The sequence below is a fragment of the Oryx dammah genome, unplaced genomic scaffold, assembly GCF_014754425.2.
Source record: "Oryx dammah isolate SB20612 unplaced genomic scaffold, SCBI_Odam_1.1 HiC_scaffold_9, whole genome shotgun sequence".
In the NCBI taxonomy this organism is placed as follows: Eukaryota; Metazoa; Chordata; class Mammalia; order Artiodactyla; family Bovidae; genus Oryx; species Oryx dammah.
In genome coordinates, this window is record NW_024070193.1 from 49,563,470 (window position 1) to 49,586,582 (window position 23,113).

The following is a 23,113-nucleotide window of genomic DNA, read 5'->3' on the forward strand; positions in this document are numbered from 1 at the left end:
AGGGACTGCCACCAGGGTAAAATACATTTCCGATAGGATTGATGTGACCTCCTCCAGGTCAGAATCCCCTCAATTCATAATTTAAGTTTAAAAATTAAGAGTAACCATATCCTTCTGAAAGACAGTCCCATGATTATATCTTCCTAAAAGATGTAGCATTGACTAATTAGATTGTAAGCCTGAAGTGTAAGTGTACATAGACTGTTGACATCATGTCAGAGAAGTCATCTGACTCATGGATTAAGGCAATTTCTCAAACCAGTTTAGTTCTTTAAAAATCTAGATTACCTTTGAATTTCTATTAACCACCATACCAGACCTAATTCTAGAGTCCTGTTGGTGTAGAACTCACCAGACTGTGATGACATATAAAGTCACTATTTCCTAGTCTCTAACTTGGGTGTCATTATTTTTTTCAGTGTAGTCTTGAGCTTTTTTTTTTTTTTTTTTTAATGCTTAAAAGTTGAAACTTCATTCTATAATCTTGATAGAGCATCTTTAGTTTCCAACAGCAGCTCTAGTTATTTAAGGGATAATTATATTATTTCTTTCCCTTGAATCTTCCTGGCTATATGAAGCCTTTCATAGAATCCTAAAAGTAGTAAAGAAAGTAGTATTATATACATTGCAACTCTAAATGTTTTAAATGTAAATAGTGAAGATTCTAGTAAAAGCAGTAAATGTGAATCTGTCTGTGCTGGAACAAGTGACTAGGATGTCATTTCACACAGTCAGAAAAGTCGTTTGCTTATTTGTTTTAAAAAAGCAAGTAGGAGGGAAATTCTCCAGACGTCCAATGGTTAGTACTCGGCACTTTCACTGCTGAGCGACCAGGTTCAGTCCCTAGCTGGGGAACTAAGTTCCTGCAAGCTGCACACGTGGCTCCCCGTACCCCACCACCACCACAAAACAAAAACAAAAACAGAATGAATAAGCAAAATAAATTAAAAAAAAAAAACCAAGTAGGAGGTTTGACAGTGAAGATGTGAAATCTGATCATCATTGCATAAGCAATCTACTGACCCCTAATGCTCAAGAATTGTCTGTTTTGAAACTTTCAAACAGGTGGCAGGAAGTCATCTATAACTTTATGATTCTCAAACTAAGCACAGTGACAGAACCACAGTTACAGGTAAACCAAATTCTACCCACTTGCCCCAGAATAAGTCATATGTTCCAGTGTGAAGATTTCCAATTAATTACTGGTTGAAGAAAAGGACTAGGGCTCTAGGGCCTCCCCGGTGGCTCAGACTGTAAAGAATCTGCCTGTAGTGCAGGAGACTCGGGTTCAGTCTCTGCGTTGGGAAGATCCCCTGGAGGAGGAAATGGCAACCCACTCCAGTATTCTGGATACAGTATTCCAGTATCCTCTTGCCTGGGAAATCCCATGGACAGAGGAGCCTGGCGGGCTGTAGTCCATGGGTCGCAAAGAGTCGAACACAACTGAAGCAACTAACAATTTATCTTCACTTTACACTGGTGCGTGACTCATTTCTGAACTCCTTACACCAAGGACAGAAGTGGTATGGACCTAACAGAAGCAGAAGATATTAAGAAGAGCTGGCTAGAATACACAGAACTATACAAAAAAGATCTTCATGACCAGATAACCACGATGGTGTGATCACTCACCTAGAGCAAGACATTCTGGAATGTGAAGTCAAGAGGGCCTTAGGAAGCATTACTACAAACAGAGCTAGTGGAGGTGATGGAATTCCAGTGGAGCTATTTCAAATCCTGAAAGATGATGCTGTGAAAGTGCTGTACTCAATATGCCAGCAAATTTGGAAAACTCAGCAGTGGCCACAGGACTGGAAAAGATCAGTTTCCATTCCAATCCCTAAGAGAGGCAATGCCAAAGAATGCTCAAACTACCGCACAATTGCACTCATCTCACACGCTAGCAAAGTAATGCTCAAAATTCTCCAAGCCAGACTTCAACAACATGTGAAAAATGAACTTCCAGATGTTCAAGCTGGATTTAGAAAAGCCAGAGGAACCAGAGATCAAGTTGCCAACATCCGCTGGATCATGGAAAAAGCAAGAGAGTTCCAGAAAAACATCTACTTCTGCTTTATTGACTATGCCAAAGCTTTTGAATGTGTGGATCACAACAGACTGTAGAAAATTCTTAAAGTGATGGGAATACCAGACCACCTGACCTGCCTCTTGAGAAATCTGTATGCAAGTCAGGAAGCAACAGTTAGAACTGGACATGGAACAATAGACTAGTTCCAAATTGGGAAAGGAGTACATCAAGGCTATATATTGTCACCCTACTTATTTAACTTATATGCAGAGTACATTATGAGAAATGCTGGGCTGGATGAAGCACAAGATGGAATCAAGATTGCCAGGAGAAATATCAATAACCTCAGATATGCAGATGACACCACCCTTATGGCAGAAAGCAAAGAAGAACTAAAGAGCCTCTTGATGAAAGTGAAAGAGGAGAGTGAAAAAGTTGGCTTAAAGCTCAACATTCAGAAAACTAAGATCATGGCATCTGGACCCATCACTTCATGGCAAATAGATGGGGAGACAGTGGAAACAGTAACAGACTATTTTTGGGGGCTCCAAAATCACTTTGGATGGTGACTGCAGCCATGAAATTAAAAGATGCTTGCTCCTTGGAAAAAACTATGACCAACCTAGACAGCATATTCAAAAGCAGAGACATTACTTTGCCAACAAACATCTGTTTTTCCAGTAGTCATGTATGGATATGAGGGTTGGACTATAAAGAAAGCTGAGTGCCAAAGAATTGATGCTTTTGAACCGTGGTGTTGGAGAAGACTCTTGAGAATTGGACTGGAAGGAGATCCAACCAGTCCTTCCTAAAGGAGATCAGTCCTGGATATCCATTGAAAGGACTGATGCTGAAGCTGAAACTCCAGTACTTTGGCCACCTGATGGGAAGAACTGACTCATTTGAAAAGACCCTGATGCTGGGAAAGATTGAAGATGGGAGGAGAAGGGGATGACAGAGGATGGATTGTTGGATGGCATTCAACTCAATGGATATGAGTTTGAGCGAGCTTCGGGAGTTGGTAATGGACAGGGAACCTTGGTGTGCTGCAGTCAGACAGGTTGCAAAGAGTCAGACACGACTCAGAAACTAAACTAATTGAACTGACAGCAAAAACGGAAGTTAATTTCTTGTAATATCAATCACAGTAGTCAGGACAAAATTATGCCTAAAGGCAAAGCAGAGAGGGTTATCGCCAAAAGCCGTTACCAAATGACAGTATAGGAAGTCTTGTAACGTCAGTGGGGCATACAAGAGGAAAGAGTAGTCTATACGATGTGTGTGTGCACATCATAAAAGTTTCTTCAACTTAGATTGGGACAAAACACTGCAAAATGCAGTCTCACTCTTGACCCAAGCATGGCACATTCACAAGGGAGACGCTCTCAATGACTTTCATGTACCAGGATGAGAGATTGTTTGGGCAGCTTTGTTGTAAACTGGAAAACAAGTGTTGAACCAGGGTTGATGGAACATCAGCCACACATGAAGCAAAAAAGAGCATATCTGTGTAGTTCAGGGCCTGTTCCTGCAGGCCAATCCATACACGACTTCATTGGCAGAAGACAGGCAGTGACTGACCATCAGTGTGCCCTCTGGTCGTTGCATCCGGTGGAGGGAGCCAGTGAAAATGACAAGCATGATCAATTCCCGGTGACTTAACCTCCACTCTCTCGGCATGCAGTGAGAAGAAAGGGGCAACAAGACTCTGTTTAGCATGTTTTGTATGAATCACATTCAAGTAAGATCACAGTCACGAAGTGTGCTTCCATTAAATTATGGAGAGGAGGATGAGGTTATAAAAATGTTTTTTTTTTCTTGTAACTGATACGTAAAGAAAGACTTCTTTTATCATTCCAAGTGGGCTTCCCAAGTAGCGTTAGTGGTAAAGAAACTGACTGTCAATGTAGGAGGCATAAGAGACTTGGATTCAATCCCTGTATCAGGAAAATTCCCTGGAGAAGGGCATGGCACCCCACTCCAGTATTGTTGCCCAGAGAATCCCATGGACAGAGGACCCTGGTGGGTTACAGTCCATAGGGTTGCACAGAGTCAGACACAACTGAAGCAACTTAGCACGTGATTCCAAGTGGCAAATGGCAGTGACATTTTCAATATTTTAGAGATGGTTGAGCTTCTAGCCTCAAAGCTAATGTATCACAATCATAAATATCCAAAATAAGATATCAGAGGAATTCCCTGGAGGGCCAGGTGTTTAGCACTCTGTACTTCCACTGCAGGGAGCACAGGTTTTATCCTTGGTTGGGGAATTAAGATCCCACATGCCACATGGTGTGGCCAAAAAGAAGAAAAAAAAAAAGATATCAGAATTTCACAGGGAGGTTGAACTCTGGTATAAAAGACTCTAATCACCAAGTAGGAATTTTTTTCTCAATGTTTATTTTCTTCATTCATCAGAGAAAGAAGTCATTATCATATTATCAATTAGGTTGACAAGTCACATTCAAACACTGCACCAGACCATGAAGAAATTGTCTCAGAGGCCAAGTTAGTCAAGGGCAGGACATGGCTGTAGGCAGTGCTCCACTCCAGGTTCAAACTTTCACCCTCCGGGGCTCCCCGGGCAGTGAAACCGTTGACCTAGCAGCCTCGAAGGATCCTCTGTTCCTAAAATTATGATTTAGTAGAAGCAAAGAGTTAGAGAAGAAAACAACGAGGGAGTTATGATGGCCTATTAGTGAAGCTGACAGTTAGATACCCTGGTGGTGGAAAAAAACACTCTTCTCCTAGGTGATCTGAAACTATTGTTATTAATCTTGACTTTTTAATGTCATGCTTGGTAACATTTGAAAGTTGTGATGATTTTTGTTTGAACTAAAGTTGGTAAATGGTGTGATCTAAATTCCCATGGGTTGTTGAAATTTAAAAACAGAATAAATTATCAAATAAGCATATTAAAAACAAACAAAAAGCGACGGAAACATAGCTATTTTTGCAGTACGAAAGCAGGGCAGAGCAGTCATGGCCGAGTCTGAAGAGCCATTGTTCTGTGTGGAGTTCTGGTCTTTGTTTTCCACACTTGCACAGAACCTTCTCAGTTTGAAATCTCAAGAATTTTGCAAGCGTTCCATGAATCTTTAGACCATCCCACTTACACTGCGAGTAGGTGGAGAACAGGAGACCCAGGGAAGTGAAAGAGGCTCTTCTGTGTCAGAGAGGAGAATAAGGATGAAAAAAAAATGTCCTTAACTTTGTTCTGGTTCATTTTTAATAATGTCATTTGTGAAGCATTTCAGCAACAATAAAATCAGAAAGAAAAAAAAAAACCAACCCTCCAATCATCCCTAAGTTTCAGAGAAGGTAGAAAATGTAGATTTTGGTAAAGCTATTTTCAGGAAAGCATTTAAAAAGCACAATTATCTAACAAAGCAAAACTGATAATTATATAATTCCACAGCATTTGGCAGCAGGATGACTTTTGTTTCAAGGAACGGGTGGGATTCATTGGATGCCTTCGTGTCTGCAGAGCTTGGTGCCTCAGTCTGCTAGAGATCTCTGGTGCAAAACAAGGTTAACATCAATCAAAGGTCTTGCAGGAACAGACACTATTTATCTTCGTCTTTGGGAAAACAAAAGTTGAAAAGTACAAATGGAAATTACTGGTAATGAAAAAGTCAAGATATGGTTGAAAGAATGCTGTCTCTGAAAAACGAAAGCAAATGACATATAATCAGCGACAGAAGACTTGACTCCCAGAAAGATGGCACCTCCTACACCTTGAACTTTAAGAAGGGATCAGCAGGTCTTTGGAAGAGGTGTTGAGACAGGAGGATGTGATGGAGAAATGATGAGCACACCAGGGGAAACTGAGGCCAAAGGCATGAAGGAGATGTTCTGTGAGAAACATCAGAAAAGACAAGAGAGAGGCAGAAGGCAGAGCTCAGAGGACAGCATTTATTATCCACCCCTGCCCCTGCCAGCCAGTTGTCCAAGCTCCTCCGGCACCAGCAGCATCCTAGTCGACCAGATGACTAAAGACTTCGGTCCCCTTTGCTCAGTCAAAATTTTCGTCCCAGGCTCTGCTCTCTGTGGCTTGACAACTGAGGCTAATGGTCCAACCAAATTTCTTCTTCCTTAAGATACTGATGCCTTTGTGCTGTGTGCTCAGCTGCGTCTGACTCTTTGCAACCCTTTTGACTGTAGCCCACCTGGCTTCTCCGTCCATGGGATTTTCCAGGCAAGAATACTGGGGTGGATTGCCATTTCCTCCTCCAGGGGATCTTCCCAGCCCAGGAATCAAACCCATGTATCTTGAACTGGCAGGTGGATTCCTCACCACTAACGCCACCTGGGTTACCTCTTCTTCAAGAGTTGCTCACAAAGCTGATGCCTTATTCCAGTCGTGTGGGCTAAATTGTATCACCCCACCCTAAATTCATAGGTTAAAATCCTAATTCCTAGTACCTCAAAATGTGACTGTGTTTGGAGATAAGGTCTTTAAAGTGGTGATCAGGTTAAATGAGGTCATTAGGTTGGACCCTAATCCAGTAGAATCGGTTTCCTTATAGGAAGTGGAAATTTGGACACAGAGTTCCACAGAGGGAAGATCGTGTGTAGACACTGGGAAAAGACAGCTATCTGCAAGCCAAGAAGCGAGGCCTCAGGAAAGACCAAACTGCCAACGGCTTCATCTCAGCTGTGGAGCCACCAGAACCAAGAAAATAACATTTCTTTTGTGTAAGCACCCCCAAGCAGACCTGATTATCATTAGTGGGGAGACAGCCCTAGTCACAAAGGCCTCTAGTTCTCCTCTCCTTAAGCCAAACATACTGTCCCCTCCCCGCTACCCAGAACTCCCTCTGCCCCTCCCTGACGACCCCACCCCACTCATCTACTCCCATCACTGCTGGGTGAAAAAAGAGGAGGTGTAGACCCTTCAGATTGCAGGCTCTCACTTGACTTTTTAAAATATCTCCTATAAAAAGGGTAGACAAAAGTGTTTCTCCCTTGGCAAAGACTGCTTCTCAGATATATTTGCGGATTGCAGTTCACTTGAACTAAACTGCGGTGGCTTCGTTCCACCTGGATACCTCCAAGCAGCCTGTGCACTTTTTTTCCTTTGAGTTAAACACGAGAAATTCAGCCACATGCACCTTCTTTCATGTCCTGACTCCTGTACACACACACACACACACATGCACACACACACACGTGTATCCTGCCTACTCACAGCTGGGCCTGGGGACAGGCCATGTTTCCGCCTCCAGCAGTCAGCCTGACAGACTAACATCTCCAGAGTCTACTTTTGTTCTAAATAGGATTTCCGCTTCTTTAAAAAATTTATTTGAAAATCCTTGATAGGAGGAAGATTAGTGTTCTTCTGGAAAGTGTTTCTATTACAAACCCAGATCTCCTTGAAAACTCTAACCTGACTTTTGATGAGCTGAGAGGATTGACGATCAAGGTCAGCTATCTCTCAGTTAGTTCTGAGGACGCCGATGTTTAGTATCGGGAACACAGTCTCCAGGAAGACAGACGGCATCTTCTCACTTTGGTCCAGCTGTTCAGCCATCTCACAGCCTCCATGGGGAGTGGGGTTGGGGGGCGGGGAGATAAAGTGTTTCCTCCTTACTCTGACCCAGAAGCTTCGAGTAAAAGAGAAAAATGCACCAACCTGGTCTGTTCTGATCCCTCCTCTGTGAAGTCAGGAACATTCCAGGTGAGAGGCTCTTTCCCTGCCTCGGTTGTGACTGACCCTGTATTGTCCCCGGGGGCTCGGCTCCTGGGGCAACCTGACCAGAGCCTTGGTGGGAAAGAAGCCTTCAAGCTATCAGCCAGGAAAAGGAACTTTGTGAGGAGCGATTTAAAACAAAAACCAGGTTCTCCCCAACTCCCCACTGCCAAATAACCACCTGCAAAGTGAGCAGTCAAAATAGTCAAAAGGTTTCCAGAAAACTGGGAACATGCTGACGTCTATGTGAAGGAAAACTGAAAGAGGGAGGAAATTGGTGGAATAGAAAATGGAAGAAAAGTGTTCTTTATCCCAAGAGAAGTACCACCCTGTCTATCTTTGTACAATGGAAGCAAACTTACCTGTGATCCCCACAAGCTACTGCTGGAGATGTGAGTCCTGAGGGGCGGGGCTACATGGAGCGCTCACAGCCTCAGTTCTCATCTGTATAATGGGTGTGATCCCGACACCTGCCTCATGGGGTCGCTGTGGGCACTCACTCGCCAGTATGAGCCGGCAGGGAGGTACTCACCGCACAACAGCTGTTACAGTGGCTGTTTGCATTCTGTTAAGCTCCATTGGGGCTTCCCTTGTGGCTCAGTTAGTAAAGAATCCACTGCAGTGTGGGAGACCTGGATTCGATCCCTGGGTTGGGAAGATCCTCTGGAGAAGGGAAAGGCTATCCATTCCAGTATTCTGGCCTGGAAAATTCCATGAACTGTATAGAGTTGGACATGACTAAAACCAGGAGCTGACTGTGGCTCAGATCATGAACTCCTTATTACCAAATTCGGACTGATATTGAAGAAAGTAGGGAAAACCGCTAGACCATTCAGGTATGACCTAAATCAAATCCCTTATGATCATACAGTGGAAGTGAGAAATAGATTTAAGGGCCTAGATCTGATAGATAGAGTGTCTGATGAACTATGGAATGAGGTTCGTGACATTGTACAGGAGACAGGGATCAAGACCATCCCCATGGAAAAGAAATGCAAAAAAGCAAAATGGCTGTCTGGGGAGGTCTTACAAATAGCTGTGAAAAGAAGAGAAGCGAAAAGCAAAGGAAAAAAGGAAAGATATAAGCATCTGAATGCAGAGTTCCAAAGAATAGCAAGAACAGATAAGAAAGCCTTCTTCAGCGATCAATGCAAAGAAATAGAGGAAAAGAACAGAATGGGAAAGACTAGAGATCTCTTAAAGAAAATTAGAGATATCAAGGGAACATTTCATGCAAAGATGGGCTCGATCAAGGACAGAAATGGTATGGACATAACCAAAGTAGAAGATATTAAGAAGAGGTGGCAAGAATACACAGAAGAACTGTACAAAAAAGATGTTCACGACCCGGATAATCACGATGGTGTGATCACTCATCTAGAGCCAGACATCCTGGAATGTGAAGTCAAGTGGGCCTTAGAAAGCATCACTGTGAACAAAGCTAGTGGAGGTGATGGAATTCCAGTAGAGCTATTTTAAATCCTGAAAGATGATGCTGTGAAAGTGCTGCACTCAATATGCCAGCAAATTTGGAAAACTCAGCAGTGGCCACAAGACTGGAAAAGGTCAGTTTTCATTCCAATCCCAAAGAAAGGCAATGCCAAAGAATGCTCAAACTACCGCACAACTGCACTCATCTCACATGTTAGTAAAGTAATGCTCAAAATTCTCCAAGCCAGGCTTCAGCAATACATGAACCGTGAACTTCCAGATGTTCAAGCTGGTTTTAGAAAAGGCAGAGGAACCAGAGATCAAATTGCCAACATCTGCTGGATCATGGAAAAAGCAAGAGAGTTCCAGAAAAACATCTATTTCTGCTTTATTGACTATGCCAAAGCCTTTCACTGTGTGGATCACAATAAACTGTGGAAAATTCTGAGAGAGATGGGAATACCAGACTACCTGACCTGCCTCTTGAGAAATCTGTATGCAGGTCAGGAAGCAACAGTTAGAACTGGACATGGAACAACAGACTGGTTCCAAATAGGAAAAGGAGTACGTCAAGGCTGTATATTGTCAGCCTGCTTATTTAACTTCTATGCAGAGTACATCATGAGAAACGCTGGACTGGAAGAAACAGAAGCTGGAATCAAGACTGCCGGGGGAAATTTCAATAACCTCAGATATGCAGATGACACCACCCTTATGGCAGAAAGTGAAGAGGAACTCAAAAGCCTCCTGATGAAAGTAAAAGAGGAGAGTGAAAAAGTTGGCTTAAAGCTCAACATTCAGAAAACGAAGATCATGGCATCCGGTCCCATCACTTCATGGGAAATAGATGGGGAAACAGTGGAAACAGTGTCAGGCTTTATTTTTTTGGGCTCCAAAATCACTGCAGAAGGTGACTGCAGCCATGAAATTAAAAGACGCTTACTCCTTGGAAGAAAAGTTATGACCAACCTAGATAGCATATTGAAAAGCAGAGACATTACTTTGCCGACTAAGGTCCGTCTAGTCAAGGCTATGGTTTTTCCAGTGGTCATGTAAAGATGTGAGAGTTGGACTGTGAAGAAGGCTGAGTGCCAAAGAATTGATGCTTTTGAACTGTGGTGTTGGAGAAGACTCTTGAGAGTCCCTTGGACTGCAAGGAGATCCAACGAGTCCATTCTGAAGGAGATCAGCCCTGGGATTTCTTTGGAAGGAATGATGCTAAAGCTGAAACTCCAGTACTTTGGCCACCTCATGCGAAGAGTTGACTCATTGGAAAAGACCCTGATGCTGGGAGGGATTGGAGGCAGGAGGAGAAGGGGATGACAGAGGATGAGATGGCTGGATGGCATCACTGACTCAATGGACGTGAGTCTGAGTGAACTCCGGGAGTTGGTGATGGACAGGGAGGCCTGGCGTGCTGCGATTCATGGGATCACAAAGAGTCGGACACGACTGAGCGACTGAACTGAACTGAACTGAAGCTACTTTCACTTTCACTTTTCAAGCTTCATAGCTAGATGAGCGTGTCTTCGAAGCTCAGGAAGGAAGCCAGGGAAGGTAGCAGGAACATGTCATCGGTTGGGAGACTGAAAGGGAGTATACCTGCGCCAAGATTACTAAGAGGCCATAGCAGGGTCAGGTGATAAAGTTCAAGGTGTAACTGATGGATGACCTTAGAAACTGAGGTGCCCTGTTATTACCACTGCCTGTAGATGCACACCAGTTGGATGGGGGTCAGCTGGATAAACAGCACAGGACAGAGCTAGACCTATGGGACCTCAAGGGGTGTGTCCAAGAGGATCCTTTCCTACTGGATTATCATAGCCTCTTTCTTGAAAAGATTTTTTGACATGACATGAACCATTTAAAAAAAATCTTCATTGAATTTCTTGCAATGTTGCTTCCATTTTATGTTTTGGTTTTTTGGCCCCAAGACATGTGGGATCTTAGCTCCTCCACCAGGGATGTAACCCACAGTCCCTGCACTGGAAGGTGAGGTCTTAACCACTGGAACGCCAGGGAGTTCCCTATCATCACCTCTTAATATCACTTTGTAAGCACATGAGTGGACCAAGCATGCTCCTCTCTGACCACCTCTTTGAGCAACAGATGTGTGCCCTCCTGTTCCTCTCTGTTTTCATCTGCAAAAATATCTTTACTGTTCTTTGTGACCACACATAGACTCCAAACTATTTTTAAAATCCCAAGTCTTACAGAGTACTCAAGATCACCACCAGCAGCAATTTGGAATTAACTTTTATTTTTGTTTGTTTTCACTAAAGTGGATTGAACCATAGAGCCTCCTCTTCAGCATGAGTTTTCAGGGAACGATTGATCTTCTCCGAATTTCCTTGCCAGCACATTTACATCTTTCTAAAACCTGACCCATATTCAAGGTATCCATTTGAAATTTGAGTTGTCTCCAACTCTGCACTTTCCTGGAGGCTCTGGAAGTGGACATTTATTTGGGTACTTCTAGGAATGTTTCTCTAATGGAAAGTCCTAAAAGTAGAAACGCTGATAATATACATACAATGAAATATTCTTCCGCCTTAAAAGGGAAGGAAGTTCTGCCGTATGCTACATGGGTGAACCTCGAGAACCTTATGCTGAGTGAAATAAGCCAGTCACAGAAGGAGAAAAACTGCAGGAGTCCACTTAATTGAGGTCCCTAGAGTGGTCAAAATCAAAGATGCAGAGTGGAATGGGGGATGCCAAGGGCTCGGTGGAGGGGAAATGGGGAGTTGTGCGATAGGTACAGTTTCAGTTTTGCAAGGTAAGAAAGTTCTGGAGATGGTTGCACAACAGTGTAGATGTGTTTGACTCTGAAAAGTCATAAAGATGGTGAATTGCAAGTTATGTGTAAAAATGATAACAATTAAGAAACAAAAAGTAGAAATGCCGAGTCCAAAGGTGAGTCCTTTTTGAAATTTAATACTGTCAGCGTGCCCTCCAGGAAGGCTGTCCTGGTTTTGTTCTTGTGGCTGTGGGTAAGCCCACCTCCCACAGCCTCATTGGCAGGAGTGTCACCAAACTTTTCTCCACCGTGATTTGGTTTTGCAAAGCAGAATGGAAAAAAAAAAAAAGTTGGAAGAGGACAAACACTCTCAACTTGAAGTGTAACAAGTATTCATCTGGAGACTTCACTGACGGTCCAGTGGTTAGGGCTCCACACTTCCACTGCAGGGGGCGCATGTTCCATCCCTGATCCGGGAACTAAGATCTCCCATGCCGAGTGGCAAGGCCTCCCCTACCCTGCAGAAAAGGATGTTTATCAGCTTGGTCCCTCCAGAAGCTCCAGAGTAGCCACAAAGAAAATGCAGGCTGCAGCACTGTGCAGGGTAGGGGTAAATCTCCCAACGTTGCATCTAGAAACTCAGGAGTTATTCTCGTTGTCTTCCCCCAGCCCACTCCCTAACCTTAAAATGATGACTCCAAATATCACAGAGTGGCCTACATACTTGCCTGAAACAGCTGTCCTGCAGAATCACAAAAACGTGGGCTAAAAATAGCCTCAGTCTCTAAAAAGGTTGGGCCCCAGGGAACAAAGCCCTCATAGAAAAATATCTCCACTTGCATCCAGGCCACACAAAGCTGACCCAGCTCTGTCCCCGGCGCTCGTCATCCTTCGTGACCACCTCTCCCTGCCCTGGAAATAGATGCCTGGCATCTTTTTGCCTTCTTGGTTCCTCGAGGGAAGGGAGGCAGGGTAGGAGGGAAGATAATGTAGTTACACCCAAGCTCCAAGCTTGTGTCATTATTTCCATGTTATAAATGCCTGCACGGGCTCAGATTTTAAATAACGTGTCTGAATGCCCACAGCCAGAATAAGTAGCCAAATTTCAAACTGAGGGCTCGCTTCCAAGATCCTGTGGTGACAGTTCTTTCTGGGCAGCCCATCACCCCGAAGGGTTCTATCAGACACTCAGGTCACATCCCCACTGAGGAGGGTGAGATGCTGTGTCTTAAGCAGAGAACACAGGCTCTGAGTAGGGTAGGATCCTGCAGAACTGGGAGGCAGGTTTCTCAACAACAACCCACCTAAAGAACGCCTGGTACCTTGCTGATGGCTTTCCCTCCCTCTTAGTGAGTGAGGAGACACATTTTTCTGGGTGGCAGGTGGGAGTGTGGCTCAGCTCTGTAGTCATCGGCAGGCCTGCTGTCTCTGCCATTGTAAGGTATGTGGGTCTGTCAACTCTAAACCTCTATGCTGTTGTGGGGGCTGCTGGATGGGGGGATGCTGCTGGATGTGGGGGCCGCTGGATGGCTCCTGGTGGCCCCCACCTGCCTTGCACTCTACAGGCACAATCTCTAAAGCACATTTAGAGGGACAGGCTCAATTGGGTAAAGACAGTCTCAGTGCCAAGGAAAGAGACTTAAGGGGTGAGGGAGAAGGGTTACCTGTCCTTTGAGTCAGGAACTTAAGGACCATCCAGGAGTGCAGATTTCTGACAATCACATAGTGTCAATCTGGGAACATGTTGAAGGGATCTCAGACTCTGAGTCAGCTGGAGATAGTCAGTGTGTGTGTGTGTGTGTGTGTGTGCATGTGTGTGTGTGTGTGCATGTGTGTGCGTGTGCGTGTGTGTGTCAGCTGGAGAGAGTCAGTGTGTGTGTGTGTGTCAGCTGGAGATAGTCAGTGTGTGTGTGTGTGTGTGTGTGTGTGTGTGTGCGAGAGAGAGAGAGAAGGAGGTTAGGCACTGAGATGAAGCTGGTGTCATGCCTGGAGAACCCATGAATGCCAGATTCCCGTCCTGCAAAGACCCCAAAGGAGGCAGATGCGTGACAAGAAATGACCAGTACACGTGGCACAATGCAACGTGCATGGTCAGTCGTGTCTGACTCTGCAACCCCATGGACTGTAGCCCACCAGGCTCCTCTGTCTATGGGATTTCCCAAGCAGGAACACTGGCGTGGGTTACCATTTCCTCCTCCAGAGGATCTTCCCAACCCAGGGACTGAACTGCATTGGCAGGTGGATTCTTTTCCATGGTGCCACCTGGGAAGCTATTGACACAAGGTTATTGTTATTAAATCCTGGGCCCAAAACCTGCCATACCAGATCCCTAGTCTCTAGGGGGTGGTGCCGCATTCCAGCCCTAAGGGTATGTGGACCGTGTCTGACTAGTCCCAGACTAAATGGCTCCTTGGACAGGACCAGGATTCAAGGCTGGCTCTCCTGTCTCCCAGGGTAACGTTCTTGTTACCTGTTCAGAACCCTGTCTGTGTGGAAATACCCAAAGGGAAAGAATTTACACAGGCAGGCCCTCAAGAGATGGTGCAACCCGCTGTGGGTCTTTGGGCCCCTGGATTTCTCAGTTTCAGAAAACACAGCAAGCTTCTGTCTGGGTCAGTAGCCACCAGCTAACCCAACCCTCCCCCACCTAAGATTTACCACATTTTAAGATTTACCCCTTGAGTTTCTAAGTAAAGAGATGAGAAATAAACAAGTGGACAGATGTATGTAAGAAAAATGATTTAATTTTATAAAAATGTGATCATACAGCAAGATTTTTTTTTTCTTTTTCTTCTGGCAAATGAAGTTTATAAAAACACCTGGAATAAAAAGTAGAACCATAATCTAATAAAAATTAAAAACCTTACATTTCAAGGAAACAGAGTTGTTTCAGAAAGACAGTGAAGAGAAAACGAGGAGCCGAAGCGGCAGCGGCAGGGGCAGAGGGGAGAAGGCAGGTTCCGGGGTGACAAGGAAGCAGCAACCGACTAACGTGAGCCTGACCTCTGGCACCAGGGTGGGCTCAGGACTGGGGGCAGGGAAGGCAGTGATCATGAGAGAGGCTGGTGGGCTTCCAGAAAGGGACAGACCAATGGCTCAGTGGGCAGCAGTGGCCTCCTACAAATAGGCCCACGGTCCTCTCCTCTTCCCGGACCTGCAAGCCACAGGGCAGTGACTCGGCCAAATCGCTATGAATTTGCCCCGGTGGGGAGCTCAGTGCGGGAAACTCATCGGAATGTCAAGGTCAGCTAGGGCAACTTGCCACAGAGCCCCAAGGAAACTAGACAGACAGGGCTACACACAAAACTCTGTTTGGAATGTCTCCACCAGAGCCAAGAGAGGGTGGAGACAACCCTGGAGAGACAGGTCGGGAACCCACCGCAGCAACATCCCCCAGCCTCTCCTTCTAGGGAGCCGGTCCTGAGGCTGGCTGCTCCCCAAGGAGATGGGGAATTCTCGACTACATCCTGAGGTAGTCTAATCGCCACTTGCACAGGGGGCAGAGAATGACCTCAACAAACGGGGGCAAGGCAGGCTGAAAAGTTTCCATGGAGAGAAAAGGCTAAAGTATATAACAGAAGGAACTGTGTCACAGGTGGGCTCGGAGAGGACCAGAGTGCAGCCTGGGGTCGGGGGTGGCTGGCAGTGTGAATGGAGATAAGCGGATCTGGGGAGGGCATGGTTCTCAGGCCAGGGAAGCGTAACACTGAGGTGAGGGGTGTACCTGCCCCTGCCTGGGGTCATGCTGATGATGAGCCAGAGAACCTGGGGGCCTCAGGGGGTGGAGGGTGGGTCCCAAGGTATCCTGCAGCTATGACTCTGGTCATTTGAGCTTGTTTTAGGGAGAACCAGTCCTGCTGGACTTGAACTTGGAAAAGCATTTAAGAGGCCCCTTCTCTGAGGAAGCAGTGTACCCTAAGCCACCACAGAGAGAGAAACGATAAGGATGAAAAGCAAAGGTGATGTTAGACCCCTCATCCCACTTTCGATGCTAATATATATTATTTTCCTCTTCTGCCCCAGCACGTGGGATTCTAAGTCAGGATGGAAAGTTCTGAAGGTTTAAGAAGCAGCAGCCATGTGGATGTTAGTGCTTCTTCTGCTTTGCAAATTTCCGAGGACGCCTTCTGGGACGGAGCTCACCGAAGTCTTCCACTTCGTTTTCATAAACATCTTCCTGAACGACACCTATTTAAAAAGCAGAATGGTGATTTTTTTCATTCTACTGTAATATATAATAACATCCCAGTAACACCTAATGTTGAAAAAAAAAAAAAAGCCAGAGCTAGAGTAAACATACTTCTCCAGAACATTCTTTTACAGACTAGCTCCTCTGCCCTTCTTTTAGAGGCCCTTTAAATGAAAAATAAGTCCAACAAAAACTAAATTCAACTGCACCTTGAGGTGGTATCCCAGTTATGTTCTTCTGTTTGAAGCAATCACAAAAAATTAGTGTCACCAGAGGCTAAAATCTAAAGATTATTGGCAGAGACATTTGTGTCAAGGCCTTCCCAGTCTTCCCCAGCTCCAGGGTTTGGATTTTCCAGTAGCATCTGGGTCACGAGGACTCATAGAAGTGCAATGTGGGACAAGTGAAATACTAGGAGGATGAAGAAGAAAGATCCTGCCAAGAGGGGGAGGCGTTCCAGATCATATAGAATTCAGCAAGAAGATTCTGTCAGGAAAGAAACCCTGGCTCAGTCTATACCAGCTTTAAATTCTCTGAAGGAAGACGTATGCCAAGTTTCCCCAAAGATTTTGTTTGTTTAGTTCACAAAGTTGTTTTATATCCCCAAGCCCACAACAGTGCTAATACATTCCAGACACTCAATATATAAATACACTCATGGAATTACATGAAGGGCTTGCACAGGCAAACATTTATCAAACGATACACTCCACCCATCCTGGGAGTCATGAATATGAGTAGCAATAGAGCATCAGTGGTAGCAGCTCATGAGTGGCAAAGATTTTTGGAAAAACAATAAGCCGAGTAACAGCCCTCACAGTCAGATGGGGGAGCACAGTCACTCTGCTGCTACTGATCAGAGTTGCTGGGGGCGGTGCTCCTAGACAATGAGTGACCACTGCTCACAACGTAGGCAGCCCCACAGCAGACTGAGCGGGGAGTCAGCAGAACCAAGGACCACGAGACCCAGAGCGTCACCTGGGGTGAAGGACCCCTCACCTTCCTCCTGGTGCAGCTCTGTCTTCCTCAGCCACTCCTGTGCATCCCTGACGGATGGGATCAGAATGTTCACCAGCCGAGCCATGACCTCCTCCGCTAGAGAATCAAAGAACCAGGGCTTTGAGTGAAGGGGCGGCTGCAGGGATTAGGATGCTCAGTACTAGCATCAAAGCCCCCACCTCCCAGGCCCTTGTCTCCGCTTCCTCTGAGATGGGCACTGTCTACCCCCAGGAGCAGAAACTACATGTCCCTGTCTAGAGGGGCTGCCAACAGTAAGCCTTCTGAGGAAGCTTTGCAAACTGTTCTTACCGTCAACTGGACGTCTGAATTCTAGAATGATTTTAAAAACATACAATTTCACTAATTTTATACATAACTTCCCTCTTCCCTAGTGGCTCAGTGGTAAAGAATCCACCTTCCAATGCAGGACATGTGGTTTGAGCCCTGGGTCAGGAAGATCCCCTGGAGAAGAAAATGATGACCCATTCCAGCATCCTTGCCTGGGAAACTCCATGGACAGAGGAGCCTGGCAGGTGGGGTTATAAAAGAGTCAGACATAACTTAGTGACTAAACAACATACATAAACTTCTACTCAGTGTTGCTAAGATGTAGCTAATAAGGATGTCAGAGGAAATCTGATTCGCAGATCATGTAAGAATTCTGTTTAGAGGCTCACACTGGTTATGGTGTGAGGACCCTCCTAAAAGGGAAGGACCAGGTTTGGAGGCTAGATCTTAGTCAAGTCAAAGTGTTAGTTGCTCAGTCATTTCCGACTCTTTTAGACACTGTGGACTACAGCCCACCAGACTCCTCTGTCCATGGAATTCTCCAGGCAAGAATACTGGCGTAGGTAGCTATTCCCTTCTCTAGGGGATCTTCCCGACCCAGGGATCAAACCCAGGTCTCCTGCATTGCAGGCAGATTACCGTCTGAGCCACTAGATCAGGTTCAGCCCATAGCAGGTGCTCAAGAAATCCCTGAATGAATGAACCAAGGAAGGTTTAAAGAATTTTCTCAAGACTGGAAGAATTCTCCCTCTATCTTCTCCATAGAATTGGTTAGCAAACCCTTTTCTTATCTGTCATGCCAGGGGAAACCATCCTGCCCTAAGATTATGACACATTGTTTAACTGGGGGAGGGGGGATCCAAAGAACAGGGCTTTGCTGGGACTGGAGAACACATGGTCCTCACTTGTGTTTCTGCTACTGCCAAGATTTTAGCATCCCCAGGTCAGACCTCATTACAAAGGGGCTCGACTTGGACACAAGTCCTCAAAGCCCAGGTTCCGCCACCATCTGGGCCCGCCTTTCGAGGACCCTTACCATCAGCCCAGGCCTTCCGCCTGTAGAGGTCCTCCACCGAGTCGGAGACCTTCTTGATGTTCTCCTGGACCTTCCTCTGTAGTATGCGGCTGTGCTCTTTGGAGCCCAGGTGTCTGCGGCCGCAAGCACTCTGCTCCATGTCCTGCACCACCAGCTTGCCTTCCTCCATAGCCGGGTCCACTTTCTCACGGAAAAACTCCCAGTACCTCTGGTAGGCCACTTGCTGACTCTGGTGGCTTTCCAGGTGGATGTGCTGCTCGTAGGACTCACTGCTCCTCTCATCTTCCAGCTCCACCCCAGAAAGGGCTACAGCCTCGGGAGCTGCACCCTCAAATGCCTGATCTGGGGCGAAATAGTTCTCGGGCCCGCGGGCGAACTTGACCCCACACAGGTCGCACTGGGTCCGGTCCACGTCAGCCTTTTTGAAGTTCCCGGCCGCGGGCTCCCTGCCCTCCTCCCTGAAGTGCTCGGCCTGGCCTCCCGCCCTTCCTCTCCTCCATCTGATGCACAAAGACACCACCAGGCATACCCTCCGCATCTTCCGGAGGATGGAGGCCCTCCGCTGCTTCTGCGAGAGGATGGCGTCTAGGAGGTGGTCCCCCTCCAAGGCCAGCTCCTCCGGCTCGTCCTGGCTGACCTCATATTCGGGTTCGGCCAAGTAGCCCACGGGATCCACGGAGAACAGGCGGTTCAGCCTGACCTCCTCGTGGTAGAGGCCCCGCACAGCGTTCCCTTTGGCGTGCCCACTGTCCCACTGCCAGTGGCAGTCCATCAGGAACTCTTCATCCCGCTCAAAGAGCAGGTCCTGCAGCGCCTCCGCCACGGACTTCACGTTGACCGCCAGCCGCACTCGCTTTACCACTCTGAGCAGGCGCTCGGGGACCTGACCCGCCCAGTCCATGCTCAGCAGCTGCAGCTTGGCTTCAAGCTCCTGGAACTGGCTGGACAGGAGAGGCTTGCAGGATGGCTGCAGCACGCCCTCGGTGTTCACCAGCATCACCAAGCACAGCACTAGGGTCCGCTCGGCCTCCCCGGAAACCACGTAGTCGATGTCGCTGAAAGCGTCCAGCAGGACGTTGAAGTTGGCATTCTCGCAGCCGCAGAGCACCTTGACGAGGTAGGACAGGTGGAACCGGAACTCCTGAATGGCTCTGGTCAGGTCCTTGGGTCTGTACTCCTGAATGATGGCGAACACATCCCCGGGCTCCCGGTCCTTCTTGCTAAACAGGAACTCCCAGTAATGCAAGAGCGCGATGTAGCTCTTCGGGAGGCACAAGACGGCATTCTTGGAGAGGCGGGCCAGGACCGCCCCGCAGTGGATGAACTGGGACTCCAGCAAGGCCACTGTGTTCCCGATGCTGGGGATCAGTGGCTCTTTGCACCTCTTGACCAGGACATTCATGAAACGGAAAAAGCGCCTCTTGTAGTCTTCTGGGTTCCTGCACACGTAGAACTGGTGGATGGAGTCCTGCAGCAGTCGGATAAAGCACAGGTGGGGCTTCTCCGCGCTCTCGTCATTCTTGTTGGGCGCCAGCATGCCGAACTTCCCTTCTATTCCTTTCATCCTGCTGCCTCTGTCCCTGCCCCTTTTCTCTTGCTCAGACTGCAGGGCTTTAAGTTCCCGGTTGTACTGGTCCTCCTCCTGGTACAGCAGCTTGTTGAGCTCATCGGGGTAGCTGGAAGACAGAAGAAAAGCCTGCATGGCGCTCAGCCACAGGTCCGTGGACTCCCGGCGGCTTCGGGCCCGTTCGTTTTGAAACAGGACGTGGATGTATTCTTTCAGGGCAGACCTGTAGGATCGGAAGGATTTGTAATGTGGCTTGAGGACTTCTTTGCACGCCATGGGGTTTTCTGACAACACTCGCTGGTGGAAATGCTTAGGGAAGACGACATTCAGCAAAGATTTGCAAAGGCCGTGCTTGTCCAGAGACAAAATGTAATCGATCTCTTCAAGTCCTTCAGCTAAGACTTTAGGGAATACTCTTTTGGCTTCCAATAGTAACCCCTTGATGGCCACCAGGTGTATTTTTGATTGGACCAAACACTTGGCCTCGTGACGCCGCAAAGGCCTGTGGAAGTCTTCACAGCGTCCATCCTCGCATTTCAAGCCTACGAGAAATTTCATGCAGACACCCGGGTAGGTCTTTGCAAGCAGGCTCTCTGTGATCTGACATAGTCTGCTGAGAAGGTGTTTGTTTAGGGCTAATTTCACCTGATCCATCATTATCAAGAAATGGTCTTTTGTTTTCTTCTCTTTCAAGTTCAAATCCAGGTCAGAAATGATGCGTAATATGGGTCCAGGGTCGTTCTGAGCTATCTGACAGTACTTGGCATCCACCTGCGAGATCCCAAAAAACTCGAAGCAAGACTTGACCATCTCCTTCTCAGCATTGGTAGTCACCTTTCTGAGGGCCCTGACCAGATCGAGGAGGACCCCGAGGCCCCCCGGAGCCAGAGCTAGGACTTCCTCGGGCTGGACCTCGCAGAGGCTGGTGGCTTCGTAGAGCGCCTCCACTGCCCCTGCCGAGTGGTTGAGGGTGTCAAACCTCAGAAAAGCGTCCTTGAGCTTCAGGAAATCTCTCATGATCACCCCCTGCAGGAAGTGGGCCTCGGCGATGCCAGACACCTGGTTGGTTTGATGGCAGAGGTCCAGGGCTTCTCTGAGGATGGCCTTGGTAAGGTCAACATCGGAATCCCTGGCTACGTTGAGACGGGCGGCCGCTAGCAGACACGAGGCCTGGAAGTCCTTGTCAGCAGTGAGCCTGGCAGCCTCCAAGAGGCAGCCATGCTGCTTCATCAGCAGCGCAGCCTCTTCCCTCCGACCTTCCCTGTTGAGCAGATCGGCGGCCTCCGCCAGCCGCTTCCGAGATGTCAGGAACACCAGCTGGTCTTCAGTGTCGAGCTTCGAGAGCACAGCCATCATCTCCTTCGTTTTATTCATGCTCAGGTACTTGGCTGCAGCTTCCAAGTAAAACTGACTGGCAGAATAGGAGAGCTTGGAGACAGGAAGGGCCTTGGCCCTTAGCATTTCTTCATACCTGCAAAGACAGACAACACTGATGTCAACTTGGCATCACCCATATAAAATTTATAAAGTGCAGAAGAGAGCAACTTATATAAAATGCCACTTGTAGATAGGACCTGCCAAACTGGACCTGAAGTTAGCCAGCAAGTTTATCAAGACTGCATTTTATACTATAAAATTAATTCTTTATTCCCCAAAGGAAACCAGCACTAGTATGTTTAATTAATGAAATATAGTGGAATTGCACAAAAAGAAAAAAAAATAGTTAAAAAAGGAAAAAGAAACAAACCCAAACAAAACCGAAAAAGAATAAATATTTTTTTAAAAATTTGCAAAAAAGAATATAATGGAGTTGCATCCTAGGCAAGTGACAGTTACATTAGAAGTCAACCTGTAGGGCATAAAGTATGCATAGTCAAAATTATTCTTGGGGGAAAAAAAACATCCCTTAAATTTGCATAAGAGATTGCTAATCATTTTGGGTATACAGTCTACGGAGGCTGATACCTGATAAAGGAGAAAGTGTGGAGATGGGGGCTGCAGACACACCAGCCATTACATCAGTCTTTCTCTTATTATCCAACTTGTGACTTTTCTCTTTTTACCAAGAATGCATGTGATTGATTTAGTGTGAGATGAATGAAGCCTTGAAGTCAAGTTCCCTTTGACACTGTGGATCCAAGTGAGTATATCTCACATACCAATTTTCAAGGCACTGGGCCAATCCAGTGAAACATGCCTACTTTTGAACTCTTGCAGGGGACAAAACATATTTCCTCACAACCAGAGATCCCCAGGAACCTCCTGCTGCCCTGGGGTCATCTTACAAACATCAGATCCCCTCTTATAACAGGGCCTCTCTGAATGGGTGTGACTGAGGATGAGCTCCTCTCATAAGCTTTGGCTGATAGAATAGAGGATATTTATAGCACGTTTAAGGAACTAGCCAGGTATTTGGTTTTCAAATCTAAAATCTTCTCACTGCATGCTAAGTCAGGCCAGCTAACAATTGAATTCTATATCTAGTACGTAGAGCATTCAAAAGACTCAGATAAATCAAGTGCTAGGCTCCAATTAGTACTGATGACACTTAGATCTCAACTCGACATAAAAATAAAGAGTTGGTTGAATATCTCAGGAAAGCTGATAAAGATAAACAAAATAATGAGAGACTCCAAAAAATGTTTCTGGGGAAAAGGCAATGATTATTCAATGCTATCGTGGCAAAGTGACAACAGAAGATTAAAATAATTGAAAGTTCAAAAAAAACCCCAAAACCCTCTCAATTGCTTTCATAATATGGCTTCACAAGGAATCTGTCCTGGTCAGTTACTCAGAGTACATAGCACCCTGACAACTGGGTACACAATCAATGCCACAGCTGGCATCCTATTACGGACTGATGGTTTCTGACCCCTACAATTCATATGTTGAAATCCTAACCCCTAGTGTGACTGTATTTGGAGATTAGGCCTCTAAGGGAGTAATTAGGGTTAATTGAGGTTATAAGGGTGGAGTCCTGATCTAATAGGATTAGTGTCCTTGTAAGAACTGACACCAGATAGGGAAGGAAGAGAGCTCCACCAGTAGCCCAATTGACTGGAGGCCGGATTGTGAACTTCTAGCCTCCAAAACTATGAGAAAATAAATTTCTGTTCTTTAAGCCACCCAATCTATGGCATTTCAT

The 23,113-nt window shown here is 46.3% G+C and overlaps 1 protein-coding gene across 3 annotated transcripts in view; it reads right to left on the reverse strand.

The window, feature by feature from the left end:
* Positions 1 to 14,613: 14,613 nt before the first annotated feature.
* Positions 14,614 to 23,113, reverse strand: part of TRANK1 (tetratricopeptide repeat and ankyrin repeat containing 1) — a 94,241-nt gene continuing 85,741 nt past the window's right edge. For all 3 annotated transcript variants that reach the window (XM_040246238.1, XM_040246237.1, XM_040246236.1), the window contains 3 exons: positions 18,402 to 21,439; positions 17,078 to 17,173; positions 14,614 to 16,077 (listed from right to left, as the gene is read on the reverse strand). In XM_040246238.1, the coding sequence (XP_040102172.1) occupies positions 15,977 to 16,077; positions 17,078 to 17,173; positions 18,402 to 21,439 (3,235 nt within the window). In that variant the 3' untranslated portion in view covers positions 14,614 to 15,976. The remainder of the gene's footprint in view (positions 16,078 to 17,077; positions 17,174 to 18,401; positions 21,440 to 23,113) is intronic.